The sequence below is a fragment of the Sapajus apella genome, unplaced genomic scaffold (genome assembly GCF_009761245.1).
Source record: "Sapajus apella isolate SASKATOON/1434 unplaced genomic scaffold, GSC_monkey_1.0 scaffold81, whole genome shotgun sequence".
Classification (NCBI taxonomy): Eukaryota; Metazoa; Chordata; class Mammalia; order Primates; family Cebidae; genus Sapajus; species Sapajus apella.
In genome coordinates, this window is record NW_022437021.1 from 9,024,513 (window position 1) to 9,041,277 (window position 16,765).

The 16,765-nt window shown below is 35.9% G+C and overlaps 1 protein-coding gene across 6 annotated transcripts in view; it reads right to left on the minus strand.

Moving 5' to 3' along the window:
* The window catches only part of RUNDC3B (RUN domain containing 3B), a 174,835-nt gene that overhangs the window by 48,739 nt on the left and 109,331 nt on the right, over positions 1–16,765 (minus strand). For all 6 annotated transcript variants that reach the window (XM_032253023.1, XM_032253021.1, XM_032253020.1 and 3 more), the window contains 2 exons: positions 10,500–10,668; positions 3,115–3,272 (listed from right to left, as the gene is read on the minus strand). In XM_032253023.1, the coding sequence (XP_032108914.1) occupies positions 3,115–3,272; positions 10,500–10,668 (327 nt within the window). The remainder of the gene's footprint in view (positions 1–3,114; positions 3,273–10,499; positions 10,669–16,765) is intronic.

Genomic DNA, 16,765 nt, shown 5'->3' on the forward strand with positions numbered 1-16,765 from the left:
AAAATGAATTGTTCTGCCAAAAAGACATACACACTCCTATGTTCATCACAGCACTAATGACAATAGCAAAGTCATGGAATCAACTGAGGAGCCCATTAACAGTGGATTGGATAAAGAAAATGTGGCACATTTATACCATAGACTACTATGCAGCCACAAAAAAGAATGAAATCACATCCTTTGCCATGACATGGATGCAGCTATAGGCCATTATCATAAGTGAATCAATGCAGAAACAGAAAATCAAATACCCAATGTTCTCACTTATAACTGGTAAATATTTAGTACACATGACCATAAAGATGGCATTATTAGATGCAGGGGACTACTAGAAAGGAGAGGAAGGGTAGAGGATAAGAGTTGAAAAACTATCTATTGGATACTATGCTCACTACCTGGGTAACAGGATCAATCATACCCCAAATCTCAGCATCATGTAACACACCCATGTAACAAACCTGCAAGTATACCTCCTGAATCAAAAATAAAATTTGAAAATTTTTAATTATCTACTTATAAATTATGTGTTTATTAATTCATAAGGAACAGAAGGAAGAGCAGTAACTATAGAGAAGAGAAAAACATCTTAATCAAATAATTAAAATTAATATCATTAATAAAGGGCCAATAGACTATGTGCCTCTGGATATCATATCCCCAATAGAACATAACTACTTATGTTGTAATCCAGCCAATAATGGATAAGCTCATTCTGATAATAAGGAAAAAATAAACACACAAATTGAGGGGCATTCTATAAGAATTCTAGTTGGTTTTCTTCAGAAATATCAATCTCATGCAAACAAAAGACTAAAAACTGTTCTAAGTTTAAAGTGGCTGACAACCACATGCAAACACAATCCTGAATTGGACCCAGTACCAAAGAAACAAAATTTGTAATAAGAAACATTATTTAGACATTTGACAAAACTGGAATATGAATTATAGATGAAAGTATCATATCAATTTAAACATCTTTGACAACTGAACTATGATTCATATAAGAGAACACCTTTGTTCTTTTTACTTTTTTTTGAGATGGAGTCTGGCTCTGTCGCTCAGGCTAAAGTGCAGTGGCACGATCTCAGCTCACTGCAACCTCCATCTCCTGGATTCAAGTGATTCTCCTGCCTCAGCCTTCCAAGTAGCTGACATTCCAGGTGCCCACTACCATACCCAGCTAATTTTTGTAGTTTTTTTTTTTTTTTTTTTTGTAGAGACGGTGTTTCACTGTGTTGGCCAGGCTGGTCTTGAACTCCTGACCTCGTGATCTACCAGCCTTGGCCTCCCAAAGTGCTGGGATTACAAGTGTGAGCCACTGCACCAGGCCATCTTTGTTCTTTTTGTTGTTGTTTTTTTGAGACAGAGTTTCGCTCTTGCTACCCAGGCTGGAGTGCAATGGCGCGATCTTGGCTCACCGCAACCTCCGCCTCCTGGGTTCAGGCAATTCTCCTGCCTCAGCCTCCCGAGTAGCCGGGACTACAGGCACACGCCACCATGCCCAGCTAATTGTTTGTATTTTTAGTAGAGACGAGGTTTCACCATGTTGACCAGGATGGTCTCGATCTCTTGACCTCGTGATCCACCCGCCTCGGCCTCCCAAAGTGCTGGGATTACAGGCGTGAGCCACCGCGCCCGGCCAGCCATCTTTGTTCTTAAGAAAGACACTGAAGGCTGGGCGAGCTGGCTCACGCCTGTAATCCCAGCACTTTGGGAGGCCGAGGCAGGTGGATCACCTGAGGCTGGGAGTTCAAGACCAGCCTGACCAACAAGGAGAAACCCCATCTCTACTGAAAATAGAAAATTAGCTGGGCATGGTGGTGTATGCCTGTAATCCCAGCTATTTGGGAGGCTGAGGCAGGAGAATCACTTGAATCCGGGAGGCAGAGGTTGCAGTGATCCGAGATCACACTATTGCACTCCAGTCTGGGCAACAAGAGCAAAGCTTTGTCTCAAAAAAAAAAAAAAAAAAAAAAAGGAAAAAGAAAGACACTGAAGCAGTAAGGAATGAAGGACCATGATGTATGCAACCTCTCAAGTGGTTAAAAAATGTATGTGTGTATAGGAAAAGGAAAAGAATTATAAGGCAAATGTGGCAAAATGTTGAAAATAATGAACGTAGGAAAGGTCATATGATTTCTTTGTACTGTTCTTATAACTTTTCTGAAAGTTTAAAATTATTTCAAAATAAAAAAATTTTAAATTATTTTTTGATTAAATATTAAATGTGAAAATTTTCACAATAAAAAGTTAATTGAACAAAGCAAACCTGACAAAATGATTAGTACAAATGCTTTGAACAGTGACAAAAGGCTTGTAGCAAAAACTAGCTCAATACACAGCTTTCTTCATCAAAAAAGTCTTGCTATAAAAAATAACTCAGCTATCCTGAACTCTGCTTAGTGACATTTTGGCACAACCTAGTAACAGCTAATGAACCAGCACTATACGTTGAGTAGCACTAGTCTAAATACCATCTATTTGTAATCAGTCAATCAATAACTACTTTAAGAATTATACATATGTACATATCCATTTGGAATAATATACACCAAGTTGTAACCAGTTAATGCTGGGTAACACAACTGAAGGTAATTTTTATTCTCGCCTTGTATTTCATTCTTTTTTTTTTTTTTTGACAGAGTCTTACCCAGGCTGGAATGCCATGGCTCAATCAGGGCCCACTGTAGCCTTGACCTCCTGGGCTCAAGTGATACTCTTGCCTCAGCCTCCTGAGTACCTGGGACCACAGACATATGCCACCATGCCTACCTAATGTTTTGTATTTTTAGTAGAGATGAGGTTTTGCCATGTTGCCCAGGCTGGTCACTAACTCCTGGGCTCAAGCAATCTGCCCAACTCAGCCTCCCCAGTGAGGGGATTACAGATGTAGACCACCGCGCCTGACCTCTTCTTGTATTTTTTTGATGTCTCTGCAATGAACATGGATTACTTTTGTAATAACAAAAGCAAAAGTAAACTTCCAAAAAAGCGTAGGTGAAAAAGAATTTAACAGGCAATCAGATTTCTTGGAATTTGCCTCCTATACCAAAAGACGACATTTTGTCTTAATGTTTACATACTACCAACATTTTTTAAAAGGCTTTTACTTACAGCTGATCTTGAAGCTCCACAATTATATATTCTAATTGTTCCTTCTCCAGTTTATGAGCCAGGTCAGAATCTTCAATCCTTTGAAGTAGTATTTTATTCTGGGAGACAGATTCAGATAGTTGGTTCTCTCGAAGTCGTAAGAGTTCTTCAAGGTAACCCTGGAAATACAGTATCATCAAGATTTAGCAACTGCAAAATTCTAATACATATCCCGAAGATAAATGCTGAGTATCTTAAATGCTATTTCTACTTCTAATGCAATGAAACAACTTCAAAGTATTACTGATAAATTAGTAAAAAGTTGTTTTAGTTGAATATAAAAATTTAACATATATTCTCCATTATTTAAAGCTCTTGTCGGAAACTGTAATTTGAGGCAAAACTTAGTTAAAACATTATAATTTCTAAGCTTCACAACAATTGCATGCCTCCTAACTTCAAAATACAGACCTAATTACAGAATGACCAATTAGAAAGTTGCCTCTTTGTGATTATCTTTCAAAAACACATAGATGTTAACATTTCAGTATTGATGTTAGTGAGAGATAGTATGTTTTGGCTAGGCCTGCCAGCCTAGTGTCATATTCTAGTTTTACCACGTCTCAGCTATGTGTCCTTGGGTAAGTTACTTAAGCTCTCTGTGCCACAGTTACACCATCTAAAAAAGTAGGACCTATCAGAGTACCCTAGTTGGGAGGGTTAAATGAATCAATATAGGTCAGTTTCTTAGAACAGTGCCTGGTACACAGCATGCAATGTATAATTACTAGCTATTATTAGTAGTAAACACGTATTAGATATAAGACTTCTTGGAATGATCTCTTAACCTTTTACTCTTTACTTTTTCTTTGTCCTTCTGCCCTGCTTTCTGGGAAATGTAATTGAATTTATCCTTGAACACTTTATACAAATTTCTGAACTTAGGAAATCATACTTTTAATTTTCAAAAGCTTTTTCCTGTTTTCTAATTGTTCTTGTCCCCTGACATTCTATTCTTTTTAGTTGCAATGTACTTTCAAATTCCTCTGAGGATTATTAGAATCTTTTTAAAGTACTCTTCTATTACATGTTACCCTATCCATGTATCATTAATAAACTTTTACCTATTTTAGATTTATGATACATGCTAAGAGTAGCTAATACTATTCTTCAAGAGCTTATTTTTCATATTTTTCCTAATTCTCAAATGTTTGCTCTTCTATAATAAAATCTCAGGAGCTAAAGTTAATTTTTACAAATATTTCATGTATATGTAGCTTAATCTAAATATATATTAATAAACATTAATAATTTAAAAATACTCATATATCCACCACCTAGATTAATCAACAATACTTTAAATCCAATATAATGCCTTCCTTGATTGCCTCCTCTGCAAAGGTAACAATATCCTGAGATTTGTGTTTCTCATCTCTTTGCTTTTCTATCCAGTTTTACAACAAATATGTGTTATCTTAAACAATATATTGTTTAGCTTTGTTTGGTTTTGTTAATATTCTTTTGAAAATTTTTTTGTCTATAATTGATGAGTCTAGCTATAGCTCATTTACTCTAAAAAATGTATAGGATTCCATTGTATGAATATTACAGTTTATTGACTCTTCTGTCACTGTTCTCTCAATGACCATTTGAATCACTTCAGGTCTTTTCTTAATATAAACAATATTGCTGTGAACACACTCTGTTATGTCTCCTCATATACACATTCAAGAGTTTTGAGGAAATATATCTAAGAGTAGAATTCTTAGGCTATAGGCCATGCATATCTTCACATTTACTAGAGACTGCTATTGATATTGCTGTTGTAGTCATTGTTCTTACTATTGGTTTTATACTAATCACATTCCCACTTGATATTATATTCACATGATCTTATGTTAGTATAAAAGTTATACTGGGGTTCATTAAATTCATTGAAAAATATTCCTCCTTTTTCTATTCTCAGGAACAGTCCATATAAAACAGGGATCATTCATACAGTTGTGTGTCACTTAACAATGGGGATATGTTCTGAGAAATATGTTGCCAGGCTATTTTGCCATCCTGTGAACATCACAGAATGTACTTATACAAACCTAGATGGTACAGTCTACTACACGCTTAGGCTAGACGGTATAGCCTAGTATTCCTAGGCTACAAACCTGTACAGTATGTTACTGTACTAAGTATTGTAGGCAATTGTAATACAATAGCCAGTATTTATATATCTAAACATAGAAAAGGGACAGTAAAAAATATACTATAAAAGATTTTTTAAAAATAGGCACAACTATATAGGCCATTACTGTGAATGGAGCTTGCAGGACTGGAAATTGCTCAAACTGAGTCAGTGAGTGGGTGGTTAGTGAAGGTAAAGGCCTAGAACATTACTATATACTACTGTAGACTTTATAAATACTGTACACCTAGGCTGCACTAAATTTATAAATTTTCTTTCTTCAGTAACAAAATTAAACTTAGCTTATTATAACATTTTTACTTTACAAATGTTTTAAAACCTTTTTGATTCTTTTGTAATAACAGTTTAAAACACACACTTTACAGCTATACAAAAATATTTTCTTTTTAACATCCTTATTCTATAAGCTTTTTTCTATTTAAAAAATTTAAAAACTTTTAAACTTTTTTGTTAAAAGCTAAGACACAAACACACACATTAGCCTAGGCCTACACAGGATCAGGATCATCAGTATCACTGTCTTCCACCTCCACATCTTGTCCCAATGGAAGGACTTCAGGAGCATTAAAACACAGAGCTGTCATCTCCCACTACAGCAATGCTTACTGCTGGACTACCTCCTAAAAGACCGGCTTGAGGCTGTTTTACATTTAATTTTTTTGTTTTTTTAAGTAGAAGGAGTACACTCAAACATAATGATGAAACATATTGTATAGTAAATACATAAACCAGTAACACAGTATTTTATTATCATTATCAAGTATTGTGTACTGTCCATAATTGTACACGCTACGGTTTTAAATGACTGTCAGGGCAGTAGGTTTATTTACACGAACATCACCACAAACACATGAGTAATGCATTGTGTTGCAATATCATCATGGCTACAACATCACTAAGTGAAAGGAATTTTTCATCTCCATTATAGTCTTATGGGACCTCATATACTTGGCCCATTGTTGGCCAAAACATTATTATGTGGCACATGACTGTATTTGGCAGAGTCACCAAAACAATATATGATAGTTTTTCTTTGGTGGGGGATTGGATAGATTTTAAACTACTTACTCAATTTCTTAAATGGCTATATATTTATCAGTTTTGATAAGTAGTATTTATAAAAATTCTTTGTTTTGCAAGGTATTATCATAAAATTATTAAAATATTGCCTAATAATTATTGGGAGAGTTCCTCCACATTTATAGTGTGCTGTATATTCTTCCATTCTTATCTGTGCCTTAATTTTTAAAAAATTTATTCCTGCTAGAATTTGTCTATTTCATTAATTTTTGCAAATAATTATCTCTTGGTTTTGTTAATTCTGTTTCTCTGCTTTTAACTTTATCAACATGTGTTATTTTATTACTTTCCTTCTTGTTGAACTAGTTTGGTTGTTCTTTGACTATTTCTTGGATATTTATCTCTTTAATTTTTATTGTTTATTTTCTAAGTGTTAAGTATTTCTACAAGTACTATAAAAGTTGTGTGGCAACTTACAACTGTTAGTATGCATTATTCTCATTCTCCTTTATTTCAAAGTACTCTGCTTCCTCAATCTTTTTGATATATAATTTAGAAAATTTTTTCTTTAATTTCATGAATGGCATATGGGTGGTGGTAAACTTTTGTATTGCTATCTATCTAACTTTACTGCACTACTCACATGACCATATATTAGTATAACAGTTATACTAAAATGATACTACTGTATCATTTCTTTGGCATTTGTGGACATTTGTTTTGTGACCTAGTATGCTCCATAAAAAAATTGGCCAGGTGTGGTGGCTCATGCCTATAATCACTTTGGGAGGCCAAGATAGGCAGATCACTTGAGGTCAGGAGTTAGAGATCAGCCCAGCCAATGTCATGAAACTCCACCTCTACTAAAAATACAAAAATTAGCCAGGCGTAGTGGCACATGCCTCTAGTTCCAGGTACTTGGGAGGCTGAGGAAGGAGAATCTCTTGAACTCAGGAGGTGGAGGTTTAGTGAACCAAGATAGCGCCACTGCACTCCAGCATGGGTGACAACAGGAGACTCCATCTCAAAAGCGAAAAACAACACTATAGCTGTTCCATGTGTGCTTGAAAAGATTATATATTCTAATTGTTAACATTTAATATATTTTAGATCAAGCTTATTCATTGTTACTGAAGTTCACTATATCTGCTCAATCTATAAATTGCTCTGAAAGACATTAAAATTTCTCATTATGGAATTACCCATTTATTCTGGATATCTAATTAATTTTTGTTTCATATTTTTCAAGGATGTATTGTTAAATGTATGTAAATTTAGCACCGATATATATTCTTGGTAACTCCTTACTTTTAAAAAAGGCAATGTCTTTCTTTAGTCTTAATAATGCTTTCTGCCTTAATGCCTATGTTTAATGATATTGACATAGATTTCTTTTAGTTAATATCTGTCTAGTATATTTATCCCCCTATTTTCAACTTTTTTGTGTCATTTTATTTTATGTGTCTGTCTTATCAATAGCATACAGCTAAATTTTATAATCATTTTTCAATAAATCTAAGAGTTTATCTTGACTGGTAAGTTTCTGCCATTTACTTTCATGGTGATGTTGACTCTTCTGGTTATATGTAATTTGCATTTTGTGTTCTCTTTTCACTATCCTTATTTTTTCTAATGTGCCCCTTTCTAATATATTGATCAAGCTTTAATTATTCCTTTTTTTCCTCCCTCTACTAGTTTGAAAACTAAACATTCTACTTCAATTCTCTTAATTGCAATTTCTAAATGATAATTTGGGAAACACAGGCACATTAAAGAATGTCTCTAACCACCTTCACTATATTACAAAGACCTCAAAACACTAGCTTCAATTATCCTCTCTCACGCTTTCTGATATTTTTAGTCAGTGTTATAATTCTGCTCTGCTTTCATACTCCCAGTGGTGGCCTGCAGCTGGCTAGCATAGGCTCTTGAGAACTGACTTAAATTTCAGAAATTTAAGTCCATTGTTAAACATTGGTGTTATTAAAAATTAAACTATATCAATTTATCACTATATCAAACACAAAGCTAATAACTACACAAAATTAGTCACTTTCTAATTATTTCACTATATTTTAACTATTATCTATCTTCTTAGTCATTTACATCTATTTCATCTATCTTAGTAGAAATATTATGTAATGGTGTTCTACTGTACATCTCTTTCTAATTCTGCATTCAGTGATATCATACTGGTAGCTTTATTTTATTTTAGGTTCCGGGGTACACATGAAGAACATGCAGGATTGTTGCATAGGTACATACATGGCAATGTGGTTTGCTGCCTCCATCCCCATCACCTATATCTGGCATTTCTCCCCAGGTTATCCCTCCCCAACCTCCCTACCCACTGTTGTCCCTCTCCTAGTCCCCCAAATAGACCCCAGTGTGTGATGCTCCCCTCCCTTTATCCATGTGTTCTCATTGTTCGACATCCACCTACGAGTGAGAGCATGTGGTGTTTGATTTTCTGTTTTTCTGTCAGTTTGCTGAGAATGATGGTTTCCAGGTTCATCCATGTCCCTACAAAGGACACGAACTCATCATTTTTTATGGCTGCATAGTATTCCATGGTGTATATGTGCCACATTTTCCCTGTCCAGTCTATCATCAATGGGCATTTGGGTTGGTTCCAGGTCTTTGCTATTGTAAACAGTGCCACTATGAACATGTGTGTGCATGTGTCTTTATAATAGAACAATTTGTAATCCTTTGGATATATACCCAGTAATGGGATTGCTGGGTCAAATGGAATTTCTATTTCTATGTCCTTGAGGAATTGCCACACTGTCTTCCACAATGGTTGAACTAATTTACACTCCCACCAACAGTGTAAAAGTGTTCCTGTTTCTCCACATCCTCTCCAGTATCTGCTAGATTTTTTAATGATCGCCATTCTAACTGGCATGAGATGGTATCTCAATGTTGGTAGCTTTAAATTGGCCATGATGGAAGTATTTATCATAGAAAAATTGGCAAACACTACAAATGAGGGCTTCTGTTTCCATCTCCTCTAAAAAAATTGGTTAAACTTATTTCAGTATACCAGTGTCACCCCTATACTGGTCATTATTTTTGCTATTTCATGTAGTCAAGGTTTCTTTACAAGTTTATTTCTTTACTCTGCCATTTTGCATCTCACTCCTGAATTCTAAGTTCAATTTCTACCTTGAATGACAGGGACATATACCTGCTGTTTCCCTGTTGATGTTAAGACGCAAGTTTCTAGATTAATTATGCCTTCACTCCCATCCCTGGGCCCTACAGTACTCCTAATATATGCACATATTCTTGTCTCCAGTCTATGTTTCTGATCCTTAGTGAATTCCTTTTCTTGAGAGAGTAGCTCTGAATTAATCTTTTAAACAATTGTATTCTACTCAGCATTTTTAGATTTTTGCAATGATGATACTTTCAGATTATCTTAGTCTGCATTCTTGCTGGTACAAGTCTCATTTAATAGGGCATAAAAAGTTTTCTTCATATGTATTATGCAAATATTTATAGCTAATATAATTGAGATTTAAAAATAGTTTCTAAGCAATAGCTATCTGTATAGATAAAATTACTTGTATATGTAAAATTATTTTATAACAATTTTCCCCACTGCATTTTTAATTTTTTGAATATTTCTATCACTAATTCCATGGGGCTTTCCTTATATATATCATCTTTGAAGAACGATGTTAAAAGAAGAGGAAAAGGGAAAAATAGAAAATACAGTTAAAAAAAAGTAAGAGTTATAAACTCCTTAAAATAGTAGAGTTTGTTTGCTTTCTATTATATACTCCACTTTACCTAGTACAGTGCTTAACACACAAGAGCTGCTAAAATATCTAATTTTTAAAAAACAGATGTATGTGCTTAGGCAATCATTGCATTTTCACAAACTAATAATCTTTTACACAATTTATCATATAAGCTAAAATCTCAGATACATAAATTAAACTGCTTATGGAAAAATAATGGATTGTTTTTTATGTTAAAATGTAAAATTGGAAAATCTTTAACAAATAAAAGCATCTCCTTCAACTGTCTGGCTTTTCATTAAGATGAGGCCAATTCAAAAACAGAATAGAAGCAGCAATGGATAAATAATTTTACTCAGTTAAAAATGTTTTGGCAGTGACAGTTCAAAGACAATAACTAGAATCAAATTAAAGGTGTTTTGACAATTTTAAAATACCTTCTGTTCCAGGGTAAGCTGATACTTTTGCTTAACTCTCTTACACTTGTTGAACCAACTGTTCTCATCCATGAGGAAAGGAGGTCCGACATTCTCTGGAGTACTGCTTTCACTACCACTGCTTCCCAAAGTCCTTAGCTCCTCCTCATCACTGCTGATACTATCAGAACTGGGAAGATCAAAATTTTAAGAAAATAAAGTTAAAAATATGGTTCAACTTGATTCTTAAACACTTTTATATTTGCAAGGTATGGTGAACAAATTTGAAAATATTCAACACTAAATACAAAATTATAATCGTATTATAAAGATTTTGGCTTCCTGAAAAAAATGGCAAGCTAGCATGGGCTGCTGACTCCTTGGAAACCAACCCTAGAGATACTACAGAAGCTCAAATGAGGTTTACAGATCTAAGGAATTAACAGATAAACCAAGAATGCCCAAAGGAGAGAGAAAAGATTTCCAGAGAAGAGAACCAGAAATTCTAGATGTGCTGAAAACAGCCTTCTATCTGGTGTTTTTCACTGCTGTATGTGAATCACTGCCTGCCCAATCTTCAACAGAAGGCAGAAAACAGCAGTTTCAGATAATAACACTGGGGTATAACACAGGGTAGTGTGTCAAGATCAGCTCAGCTTTGGCAAGGAGAAGATAACAACAGGTTCAAAAGATCCAGTCACTCCTAAGCATTTCCTACTGAGGAGAACAAGGACAAGCACAGGTAGAGTAGAGAGAACATCCATCACAATCCATATAGAAAATTCCAGGATATGAGTATGGCACAGGAGCAGAGCGTACAGTGAAAAAAAAAAAAATGGTAGAAGAAAAATTCAATAGAGATTAAAGTGTGCTAAGATGACAGTCCAATTTACAAGAAAAATATTGGGGTTAATTCATGGATACAAGGAAGGGAACATCACACACCAGGGCCTGTTGTGGGATGGAGAGCAAGGGGAGGGAGAGCATTAGGACAAATACCTAATGCATGCAGGGCTTAAAACCTCAATGACGGGTTGATGGGTGCAGCAAATTACCATGGCACATGTATAACTATGTAACAAACCTGCACATTCTGCACATGCATCTCAGAATTTAAAGTATAATTTAAAAAAAGAAGAAAAATACTGGTGTTAATATACTTAAAAAGAAACATGGAAAAATAAAATTTAAAATGTGAGCAATTAACAGGTACGAAGTAGAAGCATAAGAACAATCTGTATTACATAGAGAGTATTCAAAGAAACTATAATCTGTCAAATGAAGGGGCAAACAAAACAAAACAAAAAAAACAACCAAACCTGCCAAAGAAAATAAGCCCTAGAACAAAAGTAATCACACAAAATTTAAATGAGTTAAAGTCCATAACCAAAAGCCAGATGTTCAGAACCAGTTAAGATAAATATGGGGCTGGGGACATTGGCTCATGCCTGTAATACCAGCACTTTGGGAGGCCAAGGTGGGTGGATCACTTGAGACCAGAAGTTCAAGATCAGCCTGGGCAACATGGGGAAAACCTGTCTCTACTAAAAATACAGGGGCTCATCTCCCTCTCCCTATACAGAGTAGCAGCATTCCTGAAATAGAGTGCAGATTGCCAGCAGTGCTGTTTGTTTCCTGCTGGGCGAAAAGGTTCTTCCTTGGGGCCATTTTGTTGGTAGCAGACAGGCGTTTTCCATGAACCTCAGTTACATTGTGGCCTAAAGATAATGTCTGTCTAAACTGAAGGTTGCAAGCCCTGTGACAGGGAAGATGACTGCATTCCTGCCTGCCTAGGACAAGGAGTTGATGCAGTCCTCTCAACCCTCATCCCAAAGACCTCAGTGCCTCCTACCATGAACTACTCCTGCCACATGTTAGGGCTGGTGGTCCCACTTGTCATCAGCATACCCCAGGGAGAGCCGGCTCTTACCCTGAAGGGCAACTTACTGAACTGGAGATTGAACTGCATCATCAAATTTAGAAAAACCAGGGGACAGAAGGGAATAATGCTAGGGTATGAGATAAGTGCCCTGAGATCTACACACTCTCAGCCCTGCAGAAGATAGTGAGTTGGATCATATGACCAATACACTGCTACAACAATTGGCATTGGAGGAAGACGCTGAAAAAAAAAAAAAAAAAAAAAAGCTGTCTATAACCAAGGACTTATAGAGAGCCTTGGCCTCCTGAAAGCACCCAGAAATGCAGTCAAATGATCTTAGACAACATACCTAACAGTCATATCCTTAAGGGAGCTTCCTCAGATTAGAAGGAATTAGTGTAAGAACTCTGGCAGCAAAAAATGATAGAATGTTTGGACATCTCCAAAGGATTACATTAGCTTTCCAGGAATAGATCCTAACCAAAATGAAAATTCTGATATGACAAAGAATTCAAAATGTAGATTATAAAGAAGCTAAATGAGATCTTATGAGCCAGAAGAGAGTGGGAATCTTTCTTCAGCCTTCTTAGAGAAAAAAAATTTGAGCCAAGTATTTTATATACTGCCAAACTAAACTTCATCAATGAAGGGGAAATAGTCTTCCCCTGGAGAAGCAAGCATTAAGGCAATTCATCGTAATTAGACAAGTCCTACAAGAAATGAACAAAGGAGCTCTAAACATAGAAATAAAAGGACAATAATCACCATCATAAATGCATACATACATACAAAGCTCAGAAAGCCTATAAAGCAATTACACAATTGAGATTACAAAGCAACCAGTTATCAACTTTATGGCAAGAACAGAATCTGACATAGCCTCATAAAAATATAGGCTGACAAGCTGGATTAAAAACAAGACCCAGCCATCTGCTGAGACCCACCTAGCAGGTAAATACACTTACAGGCTCAAAATGAAGGATTTGAAAAAGATGTACCATGCAACAGGAAAATGAAAACAATCAGGAATAGCTATTCTTCTATCATACGAAACAGACTTTAAATCAACAACAGTGAAACAGACAAGGTCATTATATAATGATAAAGGGTTTGGTTCAACAAGAAGATTTAACTGTTCTAAATACATATATTTATATATAACTGTTATATATTACTGTTCTCATAATTATAATTATATAAAATATATAATTATAAGCTATATAACAGGAATATGATATTATAACATATAAATATGATATAAGTGTTCTCATGATATATATATCATTACTGTTACATATATAACTGTTCTCATATCATTATAATAATTATGAGAACAGTTATATATATAACAGGTATAATATATATAATTATATTTATAATTATATTCATTTACATTATATTATTTTATATATTTTATATTATATATAATTATATAATTATAATTTTTATATATTATATCTATGATTATATAATTATATTATGAGAACAGTTATATCTTATAAGTTATACATATATATAACTGTTCTAAATACACACACACACACACACACACACACACACATACACCCAACACTGGAGCACCCAGATTTGTAAAACAAATACTACTAGACATAATAAATGATATAGGGCAATATAAGAATAGTGGGGGACTTCCACACCCTACTAACAGCACTAGATAGATCACTGAGGCAGAAATCAGTAAAGATACTCTGGACTTAAATTGAACTCTAGACCAAATGGATCTAAGAGATATTTACAGAACACGCTACCCAGTAACTGCAGAATATATATTTTGCTCATCTGTGCAGAGAACATTCTCCAAAACTGACCAGGCCATAAAGCAAGTCTCAACAAATTTTTAGAAATGGAAATCATATCAAAAATCTTCTCAAGCCACAGTGGAATAAAATTAGAAATCAATACCATAAGGAACCATCAAAACTACACAAATACATAGAAACTAAATAACTTGCTCCTGGAAGACATTGGGTGAACAAAATAAGGCAGAAATCTAAAATTCTTTTTGAAACACACTAAAAGAGACATAATATACCAAAACCTCTGGGATATGGCAAAAGCAGAGCTAACAGGAAAGTTTATAGCACTAAATGCATATATCAAAAAGATAGATATCAAATGAGCAACCAAATGTTAAACCTCAAGGAACTGAAGACAAAAATAATAAACATCAGAGCAGAACAGAATGAAACTGAGCCAAAAAAAAAAACCCACAACAACCCAAAGGATCAACTAAATGAAAAGCTGGTTTTCTGAAAGGTTAAAAAAAATTAATAGAACACTAGCTAGATTAATCATGAAAAAAAGAGAAAATTCAAATAAGCACAATCAGAAATGATAAAGGTGATATTGCAGCTGATACTGCAGAAATACAAAAGATTATCAGATAATTTTATGAGCCTCTTCATGTACACAAACTAGAAAACCTAGGAAAATAAATAAATTTCTGAAACGTACAACTTCCCAAGATTGAACCAGGAAGAAACAGAAATCCTGAACAGACCAATAAAAAAGTAATGGAAATGAATCAAGATGAACTGGGATTTCCTACCCAAAGAAAAAGAAATCATTGTATCCAAAAGATACCCTCCCTTGTATGTTTATCACAGCACTATTCACAATAGCAAATATGTGGAATCAACCTAAGTATTCATCAGTAGAGGACAGAATAAAGAAAACGTGGCATGGGGAGGATCCAAGATGGCTGAATAGGAACAGCTCTGGAGTGCAGTTTCCAGCAAGAACAACACAGAGGGTGAGTGCCCACCACATTTCCAAACAAATTTTCACTGCCCACAAACCAGGAGATCCCCGGGCCAAAAAGCACAATGAGTTTTCAGCACAGTGGTTTCAGCTGGTGCTGGGTTGGTGCACAGAAACTCACACAAATCTGGGTGGCCATTTCAACTGGCACCTGGAATGCCTGGGAGACAGAGCCACCATTCAACTGAAAGAGAGGGGGCAGAGACAGGGAGCCAGGTGATCTGGCTTGACGGGTACCACCCTGACAAAACAAGCAATCTGAAACACTCTGGATTTAGAGTTTTGCAGCAAGCACAGCTGGATCCGGGATGGTCCAGCTCAGTGGGGGGAAGGGCAAACACCACTATTGAGGCAGTTCGCCACTATCAAGGTAGTTCACACAGCAGCTGGGCAGAGCCTGTGGCAGCGCAGCAATGTCTCTGCTGGCAGACTGTGACTAGACTACTCTGTACGGGGCAGGGCATCTATGTAAAAAGGCAGCAGCATGACAAGAACTTATAAATAAAGCTGACCTTCCAAAGACAGAGCGCCTGGGAAAAGAAGCGGTTATGAGTTCCACTACAGCAGACTTAAAAGTACCTGTCCAGCAGCTCTGCATGGAACAATGGAGCTCCCAGCAAAGCACTTGAGCTCCTATAAGGGACAGACTGTCTCATTAAGCAGCTCCCCGACCCCCATATACCCAAAGAGATACCTCATAAAGAAGAGCTCAGGCAGACACCAGGCAGGTAACCATCTGGGAAGAAGGTAACAGAAGAAGAAACCAGCAGAAACCCTTACTATTCTGCAGCTCCCATGAGTGATACCCAGGCAAGCAGGGACTGGAGTGGAACTCCAACAGTCCTGCAGCATAGGGGCCTGACTGTTAGAAGGAAAACTAAGAAACAGAAAGAAATAACTTTATCAGCAACAAAAAGGACATCCACCCAGAGACCCCAACCGAAAGTCACCAACTATAAAGACCACAGGTAGATAGAGCCACTAAGATGGGAAGAAACCAGTGCAAAAAGGATTATAACACCAAAAACCAGAATGCGTCTCCTCCTCCAAAGGATCACACTCCTCCAGCTAGGGATCAAAGATGGATGGAGAAACAATCTGATGAATTGACAGAAACAGGCTCCAGAAGGTGGGTAATAACAAACTTCTCTGAGCTGAAAGAACATGTGCTAACCCAATGCAAAGAAACTAAGAACCTAGAAAAAAGGTAGATGAGATGCTAACTAGAATAAACAGCTTAGAGAAGAATATAAATGACTTGATGGTGCTGAAAAACACAGCACGAGAACTTCAAGAAGCATAGAGAAGTTTCAATAGCTGAATCAACCAAGCAAAAGAAAGGATATCAGAGACTGAAGATCAACTCAATGAAATAAAACAAGACCCTGCTTGCCTGGGGATCACTTATGGGAGCTGCAGAATAGTAAGGGTTGCTGCCGGTTTCACTCCACTGTCAATATTAGATAAATGAAACAGAAAATTAACAAGAATATCCAGGACTGAAAGTCAGATCTGGACCAAGTGGACCTAATAGACATCTACAGAACTCTCCACCCCAAATGCATAGAACATACTTTCTTCTCAGCACCGCATTGCACCTACTCTAAAATTGACCACATAATTG